This window comes from Trachemys scripta, chromosome 9 (assembly GCF_013100865.1).
Source record: "Trachemys scripta elegans isolate TJP31775 chromosome 9, CAS_Tse_1.0, whole genome shotgun sequence".
Taxonomy (NCBI): Eukaryota; Metazoa; Chordata; order Testudines; family Emydidae; genus Trachemys; species Trachemys scripta.
In genome coordinates this window covers 21,123,884-21,141,101 of record NC_048306.1, presented here as the reverse complement: position 1 = coordinate 21,141,101, position 17,218 = coordinate 21,123,884, and the positions used below count along the sequence as shown (strand labels likewise).

Sequence of the window (17,218 nt, the reverse complement as noted above, 5' to 3'; positions counted from 1 at the left end):
TTAGCAAGGAAATTCAGAATTTGGCATTATTTTCCTAGGATAAAAATTTCACAGTTGAGATGAAGTTAATAAAAGACTGCTTGCCTTAAAACAAAACCATTAGACTAGCTACTAAAAGGCAGTAGCAGTGCCTGATCTTTGACTTCTGTTAAGTAGAATAGTCAAAGTGGCTTGGGTTCATCACGTTTTACCGAGGATTGTTTGCAGTGCGCGTGTCACAATTCAAACACAGGCTGTGTAACAAAACACCCTCTCTCTCATCCCAACCCCCGCTCCCAAACATACACTTTTGCTTTTGTTCTCAATTTCTGTGACCTATTCAGTTTGAGAAAATGTTCAGTGAACTCTGTCAGATACCTAGGGACCGACCATATTGCAACAGGAGGGGCTCAGAAATACTGAAGTGCAGTGAGAGTTTCTTAATTTATTTGAACACATTGACAACTGATAGTCTCTTTTGCTTTTATTTAAAGGGCTTGTCACCAAGTTTGACTTGGTTCAGAGCCAGCCAGTGATTCACTTTGCTTAAATGCAAGATGAGGTAAAATACCTGACTCAATGGTTAATACAGAGGAGAGAAAGAATTGACCAAACAAACTTACGTAGGTAATCCGAGCCATGTGATCCAAAGGGGTGACCAACTGAACCCGTGTTCCCTGATATCAGAGGATGGGTCTGTGGGTTCTGGCACCCTCTCTGGTACAAGGATTTCCAGGGCTTTCAGCACTACGGTGTGGGAAGCTGCATTGGATTTCAGTGCAGAGACAGCTTCATAGTAGTTTAGATGAGTCAAATCGATGCCATTTATATTCAAAAGTACATCTCCTGTGGATTAAATAAGTAGGATTATCATGGCCGCATGAACTTACTGACCTTTTGCAATATAGGCCACCTCTGCCTCAGGGTGTCATCCAGGACTTAGTGCTTCAAACTTTACTGGTGATTAATACCAATTTTCACTTAAAAACTAAAACCCATTCATAGAGTTAATTAGCAAAGTTATAAAAAGGGAAACTCAGGGTCTGGAAAGTCTCCTTACCTCTCTTGATCCTGCCATCCCTGAAGAGGCATCCAATGGGTTGCACACTAGTTACATAAATAGGAAGTTTGTTTTTATTGTCCCTTCCACCTCCAATAGTTATTCCCAAAGATTCCTTTAGCTCCTTTTTTATTGCAACGGTCTTTTCCTGGCTGAGGTATCCCTGAGGTAGATCCTATAAAGAAATGATTATATGGGTTAATCAATGCAGCAGAATTTAGAAAGGTCCATAACTAGGGTAGGAGGCAGAGAACTCTAAAAATTCAGGGCTGGTAAAAGATGCCACATTAACAGCTCTGGAGAGTGAAGTTGTTTGTTTAGGCACAAATAGCAAAGGCAGCAGAAGCTATAGCACACTGTACTCCCAAGGCGATTCAACCCTGACTCGGAAGGGTTGCTGCTAGGGATGTGAGGATATATGCCTGTCTACATGTCCATTCGATCCTTTGTCTACATAGAGGCTCTTTGTGATGAGAGTTTCCCCACCAGGAAGTGGAAAGAAACTACCAACTCATTTCACATAGGTCATCAAACATATCAGGTATTACCAACTTTTTAGCTTTTGAACTTTGGTTAAATTGGGGTGGATATGAACCAGTGACACAGAGTAAAGAGGCATTTCCAAATCCATCTACAAAGGCTGAGCTATCCAACCTCATGCATGTTTTAGAATAGAGTTGTTATTAAAATATATATGTTTCCATTGGAATGATCACAGTCTCCATTTCTGTTTTAACAAGCCCAGTATACAGCAGAACTGCAGAGTTACGAACACCAGAGTTACGAACTGACCGGTCAACCACACACCTCATTTGGAACCGGAAGTACACAATCAGGCAGGAGCAGAGAGAGACAAAAAAAACAAATATAGTAGAGTACCGTGTTAAGTGTAAACTACTAAAAAAATAAAGGGAAAGTATAAAAAAGATTTGATGAGGTAAGGAAACAGTTTCTGTGCTTGTTTCATTAAATTACGATGGTTAAAAGCAGCATTTTTCTTCTTCATAGTAAAGTTTCAAAAGCTGTATTAAGTCAATGTTCAGCTGTAAACTTTTGAAACAACCACCATAATGTTTGGTTCAGAGTTACGAACAACCTCATTCCCAAGGTGCTCATAACTCTGAGGTTCTACTGTGCCATAAGGCCAAGAAAAGTAAGAAGGCAACCAGCAGATATTTTTCCAAACACAAGGTAGAGAGTATGAAGAGGAGGAGAAACTTATTTCTGAAGATGTCGTTGCATGGGATGAAAGGACAGTTTATAGTGACTCAAATAGCTTATCTACTTTAAATGAGAATCTAATGGTGAAATTTCTCAAAACAGTTCAGCATTAACCTAGCTCTGCTCTCCTTGAAGTCAGCTGCAAAAAACTCTTACTGACTTTGATGGGAGCAGAATTAGGTCGATGTTAGTGCTTATGAAAATCCCACCACTAAGCTTAGTGAAATATTAGCACATCATGTCCTATAGATCTTAAGAGGAAGAAAGGGTTAAAGAGAGAGAGTGTGCGCGCGTGTGTTGTGGAAACAGAAGAAGACATAGTGGACTGCAGTTTATAAAGGAAAGAACTGGGCTGAAACTGCATACGATAGCAACCAACTCAGATGCAGTAACCTGTGAAACTAAACACAAGTCTAGGCAGTTCATATTTCAGGCAGAATTTCTTCACACAAATTTTAGTTTAAATATGGTACAACCTGCCAGAGGCAGCAACATAAAAGCAAATCTGTTCAAGTTCACAGTTTTCTAGAGGAGGGAATCTGAGTGTAAAAGTAACTAGTTAAATTGGAGAAGTTGCAAAAGCATCTTTCTTTAGCTTCATTAGTATAGCTTTCACCTCTAGGCCACAAGGCCATTTAGTCCCATACTGTGACATGGAGTCACAGGCAGTGTTAGCACTGCAATTTAATATTAGGGGAAAGCTGTGCTTGATGTGCTTGTTGTCCTACAGATAGGGAATTAAACCCAATGGTTGTTTTACTGGTTTCTGGTGGCTGTCAAATACCCAGTGACCCTTTCTCAAGGAGCAGAGATTAACTCTGCTGTTTTGGCCAGCATTCCTTCTCCCCTTTAGACAGGCTTCAACCTCAAAGGCTGCACAAATGATGCTGCATTGCTCTGTAGATAACAGATGCTTGGTCTGACTGTACAGTTCACTGTTCTGCCAGCTCTCAACTCCTATTGCTTTGCAATATCTGGTAAAGAAAAGGTGCTATATGGGACCAAACCCTACTCTTGATAACCCTGCAGTATTCTTTGTTTATATTTTCATAGCACTCAGTGGTACAGTAATAGATTTGAGAAACAAAGAACAACTGACCCAGCAGAAAATAGCACTGCTATTACTACAAGACTTACCTTTTGGTAGTTGGATTTTCGTCTGTAATGATTCTGGTCAGGTCTCCTCCGATGGTGCACTGGACTCCCTCCATTGCTGCTGCTGCTGCTACTGTTTGGTGTGCCACCATCTTCAACAGCATCTGGCAGCTCTACACCAGACTGCCTTAGGACCACAAAGTTCACTCTTGCCTCACTGGTCTGCCAGGAAAAACAAAAGGAGAAACTTAATAATATTTCAGTAATTTCAATGGATAAAGTTTCACCATGGCTCATGTAGAGACTTAACCTTGTGACTTCTGATGATCTCTCTGAAAGTTGCATGGCTCAGACTTTGTGTAGCATTCTGAAAAATGTAATAGGCATGCACACACCTCTAGAGACCAGACAAATCCACAAAAGGAGCTGATAAGGACTGTCACATATAAGATACAGGAGGTCATTTTTCTATTCTACTCAGTACTGGTGAGGCCTCAGCTGAAGTGCTATGTCCCGTTTTGGACACCATACTTGAAGAAAGAGGTGAAGAAATTGGAGAGAGTCCAGAGAAAAGCAACAAAGTGATAAGAGGTTTACAAAACATGGTCTAGAGCAGTGGTTCTCAACCAGGGGTAAGTGTAACCTGGGAATACTCAGATGTCTTCTAGAAAGTATATCAACTCATCTAGATATCTGCCTTGTTTTACAACAGGCTACATAAAAAGCACTAGCAAAGTCAATACAAACTAAAATTACATATACAGAAGAATATAAACAAATCATTGTCTATACTGCTCTGTATACAATACACTGAAATGTAAGTACAATATTTATATTCCTATCAATTTGTTTTATAATATATGGTAAAAATGAGAAAGTAAGCAATTTTTCAGTAGTGTGCTGTGACACTTATGTCTATTTTATAAGTTTTTAAGTGAAGTGAAACTTGGGGGTACACAAGACAAATCAGATTCTTGAAAGGGGTACAGTAGTCTGGAAAGGTTGAGAGTCACAGGTCTAGAGAAGAGAAGATTGGGCGGGGGGCGGGGGGGGAGGGAAGGGATATATATCTCCAAGTATGTTAAAGGTTGTTATAAAGAGGACTGTGATCAATTGTTCTCCATGTCTACCAAGAGTAGGACAAGAATTAATCATCTTAGTTTGCAGCAAGAGAGATTTAGGTTAGATATTATGGTTAGAAAGATATTCCTAAAGATAGTTAAGCTCTGGAACAGGTCACCTAGGGAGGCTGAGTGCCAACATATTAGATTCAATTCTATACATGCCAGCCTCGTGGTCCCATTGTTTTGACATTTACTAACTTGAACAGTATGTTTTTGGGCTTTGCAATCAGTCCTCAATTCTAGAAAGTTGTTTATCGGGAACATTTGTTGACTTACTTCTAATATTAAACATCACTGCTTAGGTTCAAATATTTCTTTCTATGTAAGAACACAGGCTCTCCATAATTATTGAAACTCTTCCCTTTTTCTCCCACCGACTCACCAAATTGCCAGGAAGAGAACAAATTCTCCCTTATCTTTGGATCTTTTCTAAGGTTTAAACTGTAAGTTCTGGTGAAATGCCCTTGTGTTTGTCATGATCTTCGGGCAAAAAAAGAAACCCAGCTATTAGAAGCTGGAGGGCACTGCCCCAGGAGACAGAGCATTTGAAACTGATCGAAACAAAGGCCACTGCTTTTGGAGTAATCCTTACACAAATACTTTACACCAAATGTTCAGCCCATTAAAATGAGACAGATTTCTATCATAATGAGAACGACCATCTCCCAGCAAGGGGCCTCAGATTGACTCATGGACCCCTCTTCCACATGCAGTTTAACTGGGAATTTTACCACCAGCATCCTGACCTAAATCAAAAATGCTTCTGTTCTGTACTGCCAGGCCATGCGGTCTCTATTCAGACCTCCCTAGGTTAGCTCTAGGGAAGCTTCACATACTCTGTTCCGGTACCTGTCACAGATGTATGCTTTGTGTGTAGAGATTTCTCTAGTAAAAAGGCTACACCTAAAGATCAGTTTGCCTTTCCTGCACTAAACCACCGTAGACATCTGACTCACTGTGGTATTGTCAGAGATGATTCATGGCAGATTCCCACCTGTGTATTCATGATCGCTAGGAAACAGTAATCCCCACTTCTGTAGGGAAGCCACTCTCCCAAAAATGGTTACTTAAGGGTATCCAAATTGCTCAGGCATGTTTTGTTAGCCCTTGGGTCAGAAATGGAGCACTGCGCTAGTGGTGCAGACAGGCACAGAGTTATCAGACAGACAGCTGCTCCATTCACTAAATTACCTGTATTATCTGTGCAGCAGTCTCAGGTGTTCCCTGCCTCAGGTCATGGCCATTTATAGAGAGAACTTTGTCATTCCGACTCAGCTTTCCATTTTTGGCTGCCAAGCCTCCATCAAGCAGGTCCAGAATAAAAATCCCTGCCTCGTCTGTCTTCCTAATCAGTTTGATTCCCAGGGGTTCAGATGGGTCTCTCTTCATCAGTGTAACGTGAATCACTTCCCGGTTAACAGCAGGGCTAGAATCCTGTTTGAGAGTCCTGTTGGAAAACCCTTTTTCCTGCAGGACCATAAGGTGAAGAACGGGACCTGGGTGGCGCAGCAAGGAGATAGCTTGGCAATGAGTCACGCTACTGATGTTTACCCCATTCACCTAGAAAGAGGAAGGAAAATACACCATTTAGTTCCTGGAGAGCCTATGGGTCTTCCACTGTACCTAATATCACAAGGTTAGCAAAAAGCACACTTGGATCCTCCATGCATGAGGCGCCTTCCCTGAGACCTTTCCATAGCTCTGAAGCCTTGAAACTCTCCCATAGACTTACCTTATGCTTCTCGTTCCAGTGGAGTACCGGAGTCACAGAAAAGGGATCAGCGATCGATTTAGCAGGTCTTCACTAGATCCGCTAAATCGACCCCTGGTGGATTGATCACCACACATTGATCCCCTGGTAAGTGGAGACAAGCCCTAGGATCTTCAGTCTAAATCTTTTTTTTTTCCCAAGGTAATTTTGGTAACTATTATTCCTCCTCCAGGGGGCAGTCATATAGGATTCCATCCTGTCTCATTTTGGTGTGCATATGGGCCTATTGGGAAGGTTAGCAAGGAGACATGGGCAACAGCATCTTCAGTATTCTAATGACACCCAGCCAGTGTTGCTGAATGTCTTACTTTCTGGCTGAGACTGGGAGGTGGATGAGGCTCAGTCAGATAAGATGGATGTGACATTGATTGGCTTGGAGAAGCCACCTGAAGATATGACCAAGACTGTATCTGCCATTCTGAATGCAAGGGCCTGCCAATCCTTATTAGAATGTATAATCGAAGGAGAGGGTTGGATTTCCAGTTGTTGGATTTGTCTGGCCAGGAGGACGTAATACAACGGTAATGAGGTCCAGATCTTAAAGAAAGTATGTGCCTTTGTCACCTCGAGATTAGACTACTAACAATGCACTCTCCGTGAAGCATTAATTCAGTTTGGAAACCAAAGCTAGCAGTACAGAATGTGGCAGCTCAGTTGCTTGGCAGGGTATATTGCTAGGAGCATATGGCACTAGTGTTCTGTGCTCTGCACTAGCTGCCAGTTGGTTTTCAGGGTGAATTAAAATGCTAGTTTTGAAATGGAAAGCTTTAAATGATTTAGCACCTGCCAGTTTGAAAAAGAGCCTCTCTGTGCAATAGTGCTGTTAGAGAGATTAAGTGAGGGTGAGGTAATATCTTTTATGGGACCATGGCTACAACTATATACAAATCTCATAAAAAACTGTCAGATACATAAAGTAAATAAAATAGATTATTTTTTTCTTTGAACTTTTCAATCTAAGGAGATCTGTAACAATAGGTGATAAAACATTTTCAGACAGAAGAGGTGTTTGTCAAATTGAGATGAAATTAAAAAAAAAAATCCTCTTAATTACATCTGCTTCCACCACTCAAAACAATTCTATTTTCTCTCCTGCACTTGTACCCTTCAAGTGCTGGATCAGGTAAAAATAAGAACCAATCCAAACCTTCTGAGGTTTAAAAGTGTTCTGATACCTTTTTAATATTTTACTTCTTATTTCCATGGGGCTCTCTTACCTCTCTCCAGCTGGGCTCAGAACTAACCAAACACTATAAAAGAGGCTGCTGTCAAGGCATTTCTGGCCTGATAAAGCAGGAAGGGTCAGAAATTACATGAAACAGCCTGTTCTTTTAAGGCTCACAGCCCAGTTTCATAGAACCAAGATATTTGGACAAGTGTTCAAATTTTGGCATGCTTATCCAACTCTCTTGAGGTTTGCCCAGCATGACAAACTTTTTGCTATCCACTATCATAAAAAGCCTTCTCTTAGACAAAGAAGGGTGGTAATTTAACTTTACTACTAACAGAACAAACGTACCTCAAGGATATGGTCTCCAGGTGCTATTTTTCCATCTGCAGCAACAACAGAATCCCGAAGGACTTCCTGAACAACAATGTTCCCTAAAGGGGTGTCTTTGCCCCCAACTATCCGCATTCCTAGTTCTTCTTCTGGATCATCTCGATGAATTTCAATCGTACTTGTTTCAGCCACAAGACTAGCTTTCTGAGGCAGGTCTGATTGTGAGAATCAAAGAAGAGAAAGCAACACATGAATACAGATAATATCCCCATGTCCTTTCTCTATTCTATATACCAGATCTCTGTGTGAAACTAGTACTGGTAGGGCTTGTATTGTTTGGCACTTTTGTGCTCAAAAATGGCATTGTGTGTGTGTGGGGGGGTATTTAGGAGGGAAGAGAATAGATCGCGAACAAAAAGCAGAAAAGTTAAATTTCCTAGACTTTCTCCCCATATGTTCCCAACGAGTGCTCACTCAGTGCAAAGCTGATTGTCAGATGGTGTAGCAAGAATGGAAACAAAGCATTTTCGAGGCCTTTTGTAAATAGATGCTTAATTTGCCATTTAGAAATTTTTCTTCTTCTAGATCTACTGCCAGGTTATTTAAAGTCAAACTACTTAGAACTTGGGGCTTCTTGGTTCCCAGTCTGACGCTCAGGCCATTAGAGAAAAGGACTTAATTTAGTGCTCTGATCAAAGAACTGAAAGCCTAGAACTCTTGCGTTCTAATCAGGAGTCTGACATTGCTTTGATGTATGATCTTAGGCGAGGCATTTAACCTCTCTACTTCAATTTCCCATCCCCCTTTGTAATGGAGTAACATTTACCTATTTCAGAGGGCTGAGAAGAATTAATTAATACTTCCAAACCATTCTGAAGATGAAAATTGTTACCTCTCCCTGCACTTTTGGCAAAGTATGTTAAATCTATCATCATTGCAGCATTTGTGCAAGCCAGGCACGTTAGATGTTGTAATGAAGGCAATCACAATGTCAGCCAAGTATAGCTGTAGTTCTCTATCACACAGTGGCTTTAACAGAGAGATTGACATGTACTTGGGGAAACTCCAACATAGAACCAAGCTAACTATTAGACAGGTTCTATTAGACAGTAACTATTAGACAGGTTCATTAGCAGAGAGACTTGTCCCCCCCAGCACAATCTAAGTGCGCACAGGAATTAAGAAAATCATTTTGAAACATGCTATCAAGAGTTTTACGCTACTTATTGTCATTCTAAAGATTTAATGAAATGGTGGTATCTTTGAATGGAGATATAGCTATTTTCATTTGTAATGTGATGGGATTTGTTTTCTTACTGATGATTAATTTCAAATCCAAGCACTAGCAAAGGGCATAAAAATGCTTCTGTTTTGTATCAGTAGGGAGGAACTAAAATAAACAACCTGAACAAATAATTGCCTCAAAGGAGTAAATATAAAATAAAAAGACAGACTGGCACAAATTCCTGGTACTGATTGCTTGGCATCTTCACGATATGTTTGGTGCCCTGTTCTCATGGGGCTGGTGCATGCACTTTATTTCCACACAGCTGCAAAAGAACATTGTTACTGAAAAGCTTCTGATTTTTTTTTTTTTTAAATGGTGCTTGGTGTATTGCTCTTGTTAACCTAGGGTTTGTGAAAGAATCTTGCTATACTCTGTGCACGTGGCCATCCTGAGAGGGGATAAGGAAGCTGCTACTCTTAGTAGGATTGCCAATTTTGGTTGGATGTATTCCTGGAGGTTTCATCACATGACATAATTCTGGAGACTCCAGGAAAATCCTGGAGGCTTAGCTCTTAAAGAACTTTTTTTGTGTCAGTGGCAGAGGTTTGTGTTTTTTGGAACTGAAAGGCCAAGAGTAAAAAGTAAAAGGAGAAGCTTGAAACTATTGAAGGTTTCCAAGTGTTTGTTCATACAGATATGGGCAGAATCTGTGACAAGCTCTTTTAAAGAGTATCCTTAACGTTATTTAATTTTTTTTTTTAAAAGGAGATTTGAAACTGAATTGCATTTTGTGCTATTCAAAGTGGTGTGAGACACTGTTGGTAACTGCAGAGAGAGACATTACCGCCTTCTTCACCCTCCTCAAAGGCTGGATTAACGAGTCCAGGCTCCACAGTTCCCAGAGATACCACAGCCGCTATAGAGCTTTCTGCCACCAGCGATGATGCTCCGTCTGATAGCTCCGCCTCTCTGGCAGCATTCAATTCCTCCTTGGTAATGGGATCTTCCTTGCCTCTGGAATGTGGATTTTTTCTCCTTTCTATATCGGATTTGTATTTCTTGAAGCCAGGACACCTAGAGAAGGTTTGGAAGTCAGTCATCCACACAAGAAACAACAATCTCATATCACATAGTAAACTCAGCACATACAAGCGCTGGGTAACTAAGATGTTTTAGGAAGCATGATTAAGTCTTGTCAGTCACACATTTTCTTTCCAGCAGCTGGTGCTAGCAAAGATTCATTCACATCTCAGCCTCAAATTGAGGCTGGAAGAAGGGGGAAGAGAAACTCCTTTGTCAACTTCTTTTTTTTTTTTTAATTTAAGAGACCAATTAGTTTAATTAATCGGAGAAAGAGACAGTAGGAAGGAGTACTCCTTGTTGAATGATAAATATTTTAAGCCCTGCTGCTCCCAATGAAGGTGAGAATACATTTTGTGAGGCATAAGCAAATACTTATTCCCTCTGCTCTTTCAGAGCCAAGGTAAGAGTGTGAACCACACATTTGAATCACAGAAGTTTTATAGCCTTGAATATGCCATGTTTCTACCAAACCAGCAACATACAACTGAGGGGGCAGCATGAGGAAGTTTGCATTGCTGCTGCTGCACCCATGTTATAATAAATAGAAGTATTCTCTCACCAGGCCTATCCATCCAGTTCTTCTCATAAGCACCAAACAACATTTTAAAAAGAACCCCCAAACCCTGTAAGCAACACAACAATCAATGTTACAGAAGAAGCAGGGGAAGGAAAACAAACTCAGGCTATTACTACCTTTGATAAGAGGATGGATGGCAAGTTAGGTTGGTGATGCAGAAGCGGTATTGGAGGCTCAGTGGCAGATACTATTCCCTGAGTCAATACTAAACCAGTGCGCCAGAACAATGATACAGGATATTAGCTTATGGGTGGTTACCACTGTGTCCAAATCAAATTCCATTTGGAGTATTTACATTCTGGCTACTAAAGTCCCTCTGCAATTTCACCTACTCTTATTTCTTCCTGGTCACTTTACTCCCAAGTGTAGGGTGGCCAAAGGTACCTCTCAAAGGCACAGGGCAATAAAACCCAATGTCCAAAATACGTCTGCTTGTTGACAAACTGGAGGCCCAGGAATGGCCCTCAGAGCCATTTCAATTATTAATATTGGCATCTCCCTACTACACTCTTGAGATCTCTGTAAAATTAACACCTCTGAAGCCAGACTGCAAAGTGCAGGGAAAAATGCCATAAGACTAGTCTCTTAAAATTTGCTGCTCGTTCTTTTTTAAATGCACAGATGTGGCTTAGTCTCACTAAAAATCATCACAAACCCTGATGGAAAATACTTTCACTGTGGTGGTCTTATGCCAGTTAGAATTTAGCTTGAATCACCTTTATGTTAACAGTCCATATATTTAAAAAAAACAAACAAACAAAAAAAAAACCATACTAGATTATTGGAACTTGGTTTCGGTAATGATTAAGTCACAATGGACTAAACTGCAAGCCACCATATATGGTCTGAAAGGTTAACCTTCCCGTATGTGACTGGATCTTCACTGAAGCTGAATGACATTTCAGCTAGCAAAGATAAGATATGGGTGCTTTTAACTGGCAGTTACAGGGATTTGGGAAGTGGGGGAAATAGATTATTCAGTGCTGACTGTGTGTGTAAGACTCAAGTAAAACAGTCCCAGCCCTTAAGAGCTTATAGTGTAAGAAGCAGAAACAGAAGATGGAATACACTGGTAAAACTAGAGAATGGAATAGGTTTTGTTTTTTGAAGAGGGGCAATGTTTTAAAATAACTAAACTCTCAACTTTTATGTTGAAAGTATGGATAAAGATATCGAGAGCACCTTAGCCTCTAGATACCATAGGAACATGCAATAGAAACAAATGCCTGGCTAAAATTGCAAAGATTTCCTTAGTTCAACCACCACCTGCACACTTGTTGACTTTGGTATTGCTATAGACAAGCATGATGTATTTGAATGGTATCAAATCTACTGTGTACTACCCATTACGTACTAACAAAACATGCTGCCACTGAAACTTTGCCTTTGTTTACAATATGGCTTGTTCCCAGCTCCATTCTGAGCAATCATTAACTAAGAACAAAGGTTCTTCAAACTCCATGGAAAGACTCCTTTGTTGTGTGCACTTTTCTAAAACCACAGTTCTTTGTCTGTTCCAGCTCAGCTAGCCGGCAGTGGAAATGACAGAAACATCTGTGCTGAGAAGTGCAATGAAAAGTCAGTTTCCTTTCTCTGCAGAACATATTTTTAGTTGCATCTATGCTTGTGAAAGAATGAGGGCAGATAATGACATTACAAATATCTGATTCAGCAAGTGCGTAATGCACTGAGTGACTTCCAGTATTTGGATCAAAGACTTGTGTGTTACACATCTTAATTGGACCAATTAAGCTGGCAGCATTGTATTGTACCCCTTGTGTCTCTTCTGAAAATACTCAGGAGCCATGCACTGTGTTTGAAGCGAGAGGTATGTATGTTTATAATTACTTCAAGGAAGTAGGTGCACAAGGACTATTCTGTGAAAAGGAGCACTGTATTCAGTAGGGTTACCAGACATCCGGATTTCCCAGGACATGTCCAGCTTTTTGGTACTCAAATCCCCGTCTGGGAGGAATTGCCAAAAAGCCGAACATGTCCGGGGAAATACGGAGGCAGCATAAGCCAGGGTCCGCCCGGCCCCAGCACGACCCGCAGAGTCCGCATTGCAGCCCAGCCACCTGGCTACATTGTAGCGAGCTCGGGCGGGGGCGAGGGGGGGGCGCAGCAGCAGAAGGCGGCGAAGGGGCCGCTGCTACCCCCAGAGGCTGGGCGGACCACGCGCCCCAGCCGAGCCTGCAGGACCACGGGAAGACTGGGCCCAGCCAGTGGCTCGGGCTTCCCTCGCGGGCAGGGACTCCCCGGCCACTGGGGGACCCTTCCTGCGGCCCTGTCACCCCGCACGGCAGGAAGGAGGCTGTGGGGCAGGGAGTGCGGCATATGCCGGGGCTGCAGGGACCCGCGCTGCCCCGGTCGCCGCTGAGTGTCTGAAGCCCCCGCCAGGCAGAGGCTGCCGGGTGAGCAGGGCAGGCGGGGTGTGCAGAGGCTGCAGGGCGAGGAGGAGCAGGGCAGGCAGAGGCATAGAGGCTGCAGGGGCAGGGAGGGTGCAGGGGCTGCAGGGCGAGTGTGGAGCAGGGGGCACAGAGGCGGGGGGGTGCAGGGGCTGCAGGGCAAGTGGGGAGCAGGGAAGCACTTAGCTTCTGACCCCAACCAAGATCAGAGCGGCAGGGAGGAGGGGGGAATGCGGGGGTGCTCAGAGGAGGGCGCAGAGTTGGGGCAGGGACTTTGGGGAAGGGGTTGGAATGGGGGTGGGGAAGGGGTAGGGTTGGGGGCGGGGAAGGGGCGGAGTTGGGGCAGGGCGGGGCCGGCCCCATGGAGTGTCCTCTTTTTTAAATGTTTGAATATGGTAACCCTAGTATTCAGGCACAATTCAGGGGCTTGCTACATTCAGTTGGGCATTGCTTCTGCTTATCTGTCTGGGCAGACTAGTAGTTTAACCTGTATCCTCAACACAGATGCACTAATCACCCAAACACACAAGCATATTGTCTTCATCCTCTCACTTTACTGGCCCGTCCCTTTGTCATCTCTGCCTGATGTTCTCATCTTAACTTAGTTTGTTCTGGGTAAGGAAACCATTGTTCTGTTCACTAAGGCACCACAGATAGTGCTATGTTACTAACAATTAGTTATGTAAACATATATGCACCTGTTCTGTAAGTGAGCTTCTAGTTCACACCTCTGCATCGTCTGCTGACACTCTTTCTGGAAGGGACAGAGGATAGTCAATTTATCCAGCAGGTTTCTCACTAGAAGGCTAGACTTCCGGCAGTGTTGGAAACTCAGTTTTTTCCGATCCATGGGACAAAAGTTATACTCCTGCATGAAGTTCTCAAGGCACTTGAAACAGTATGTGTGTCCACAGGGTGTATCCATGGGCTGGAGCAAAGGCTGAAGGCAGATATGGCAAACCAGTTCATCATCCACTTCATCTTGGAAGTTATAAAGATGATTGTCCTGTAACAGGTGGAACTGGCCACATTTATGGCAAAGTTCACTGTTGGAGACCTGCTCTTCCACTGCAGGGTCAGCCATGATATCCAACATCAGAAGAAAGTTGGTCAGTTTGAAGAGCAGGAGTTAGTAGTCTGACAGGACTTCTCTAATGAAGAGGGGAGAGAGAGAATTAATCACTCAAAATTGTCTAAAATGCAAGTTAAGAGGCCACTGTCAACTTGAAATCTAGTCATTTAAAAATAAGTTAATTCTAGTTTCAAGAAGCATACCTGTCCCAAGTCTCCCTGCCAATTTTTGTGATTTTGCATTTTTCTATTCCCCACCCCCCCAATTTTTCCTTTCCAATGTAACTATGAGAGAGACCCACCCAGGTAGCAGGGGAAAGTAAGGCCCTGATTCAACAAAGCATTTGTGCATCTGTTTAAGCATTTTGGTGATTTGGATCCCGAAAGATTATGCATGGGAAATAGTGACACTGACTAGACACAATTCTGTCAAATACACAGAGTGAAATGAACTGAAATTCTTATTCCTTCTAATTACAATAATAAGTGCAAGAAAAGTGATTAAGTGACAGTTTCCTTGTCTGCCTTTCTGGTTGGTATCGAATGTATTTGTCTTAAAGAGATGGGGGTTAGTGGGTTTTTTGGGGGAGGGGGAAGGGAAAGGAAGAGAAGGTTGAAAGGAAATTTTAAAATCTAGGAGGCATTTCCTTCCTCCCAGTCATCTCCTTCCCAAAAAGGAAACCCTGTTAGTTTTAACCATGAGTGTATGGTTCACTACTCACACAGGCACACATTGTGTGTGTGTTCATACAAGTATTCTAGGGAACTAAAAAAAACAACTGCTTTATAATGAAGGCTAGAAATACCCACCCAGTCCACTACATAATTCACTATACCCAAAATGATTGAACTTCATTGGCTTTGTAAATAAATCTCAAAGTTGTGGAGGATGAAGATAATGGGACACATTCAGCTCTCTGCAGCTGCAACTGCAACTACATTGATGGAGTTACATTATGAACAAAATAGGAGGCATATTTCAGATAATGGGAGAATGTTAACAATACCCAAGCCTATGTAGTACAGATGAAGAATCCCACACTCCAGCATTGTAGAAGCCCCCATGTTGTGCCAGCTGCAGCAGGCAGGTACATATAGTACATCTAAAGCACACAAGCACAGCCTCTCTTGCCATATATTTCATACAAAAGGACACATTTTGATCCTCACTTATCTTGAAAGCTAAGAGGTAATATTACAACTTCAGACAAGCCCCTGACACCACCGAATACTTGCATTCAGTCAGCCCAATACCATCAACTTAACACCCCCACCTGTTCACCCAACGCTTTCCAAAGCCCAATAACTATCAGTAAGACACAGAGGCACAGCTGTGCTTTTGGGTTTATACTACATGTTCTAATAGTTGCATAAAACATTTTGGCAGGTGATTAAACAATACATAGTTTCTCAGTGAAAGCCAAGAATTCACTCCTACTTTTGCTGATAAACCACTGTAGGCCTTTTCAAATGTATCCTACAGGGTTTCATTCTCTGCTCTTTGTGCTACAACATGAGGAGGTAAATCATTTCTAGACTAGTGGGAAAGAGACTTCCGTATCTGAATCCAGTAAATATATTTCTTATAAATTCTATTTCCCTATAATCCCACTGTTAACTCCAAATCTAATTTTTGAAGGTTCCGTATTTAAAAGTAGGAAACTGGACACCCAATTTGTCTAACTCCTCCAAGTGCTCAGATAGGATTTACCTTACATCACTGTCTTTTCAACAAAGAGGAAGTTGCTTCAGATGTTTGGGAACCTAAACCTGTCACATCAGTGATGAAACCCAGCCCACACCCGTCGGCAAGGTAGTAGTTTGTGAACAGCACTAGTGAGGTGGCAAGCTTGAACATGCCGACTGGCTGTTCAGTGATTTCAAACAAAAAGCAGATGTTCTGTGTAAGCAAAATTAGTAAGAAGTTACTCCGCAAAGACAACTGCTTAAGAATCAGTTTTGTTACACTAAATGTTTGGAGGATGCAGTTCCAGCACTGAGGGTTTGGTTCTACTCTCACACTGGTCTGAGTGCATTAGCTTTTACAGAGTCACTCTAGTGTAGTCACTCTTATATCAAAAGTGAGAGCACAATCAGGCCCTGTAAACTCAGATTCAAGTGCTAAAGATGCAATTTAAAATACACCTGGAGTCGTCACGGGAAGCTTCTATCAAGTTTAAACTTCTCATCTTCATCTTCAAGGGCCAAAAATCAACTGTCTCCACTCCATCTCACAACACACTCTTGTTTCTTCTCTCCTGTTTCACGCCAATTATACCACTCTCAACGCCACTTAGCTTCCTTCCCCTGCTTCCACTTTTTTTTACTTCTTCTGGGTTGTGGCTTAAGTCAATGTGCCAAGCCCCCTATATTATTCAAATCTGTCCCTAAGACCCATTCTTCCCACAAATACCAACTACATCAGTCAAATGCCTTGTCTACCCGAACACTAAGAAAAATGTTGTCTTTTACTCTTTGCACTACACAAACACACAGTATGAAGAAGCCACAGGGCAAAGTTAGGTCCTAAATAACTGTGTTTACTAAATATGCCCAACCATATAAGGCCTAGCTGCATGCTATTATTGGTCTTGACTATTTTCTGGGTGCTTCTAAAACACAGAATATAGTGAATGCCACTGGAGAGTTCAGACTATTTAAAGAGATACTACCCTATTCCTATACACTACAAAAAAGGAAGAGGATAAAGCAGGAGGAATAAATCCTAGAAAGCAAAAACTTTCCTCTAGATTTCTCAGTATTTCATGTCTTGCATGCGCTAGGGTGCAAATTTCTTAGGAAGGAACCGTCGTGTTTTGGCTTTACTACCCAAATACATCATGGGTTCTTACACACATATAAAAGTACAGTAGAACCTCAGAGTTACGAACACCTTGGGAATGGAGGTTGTTCGTAACTCTGAAATGTTTGCAACTCTGAACAGAACATTATGGTTGTTCTTTCAAAAGTTTACAACTGAACATTGACTTAATACAGCTTTAAAACTTTACTGCGCAGAAGGGAAAGCAGCATTTTTCTTTTTTTTTTAGTAGTTTACATTTAACAGTACTGTACTGTATTTTTGTGGGGGGGGGTTTGT

The 17,218-nt window shown here is 42.0% G+C and overlaps 1 protein-coding gene across 1 annotated transcript in view; it reads right to left on the bottom strand.

Annotated features, from left to right (window-relative positions):
• The window catches only part of LOC117883399 (ligand of Numb protein X 2-like), a 43,891-nt gene that overhangs the window by 7,193 nt on the left and 19,480 nt on the right, over positions 1–17,218 (bottom strand). Inside the window, exons 2-8 of the mRNA XM_034782669.1 lie at positions 13,746–14,198; positions 9,824–10,053; positions 7,770–7,966; positions 5,671–6,039; positions 3,398–3,577; positions 1,040–1,214; positions 603–825 (exon numbers count right to left, since the gene is read on the bottom strand). Of these exons, the coding sequence (XP_034638560.1) occupies positions 603–825; positions 1,040–1,214; positions 3,398–3,577; positions 5,671–6,039; positions 7,770–7,966; positions 9,824–10,053; positions 13,746–14,143 (1,772 nt within the window). The 5' untranslated portion in view covers positions 14,144–14,198. The remainder of the gene's footprint in view (positions 1–602; positions 826–1,039; positions 1,215–3,397; positions 3,578–5,670; positions 6,040–7,769; positions 7,967–9,823; positions 10,054–13,745; positions 14,199–17,218) is intronic.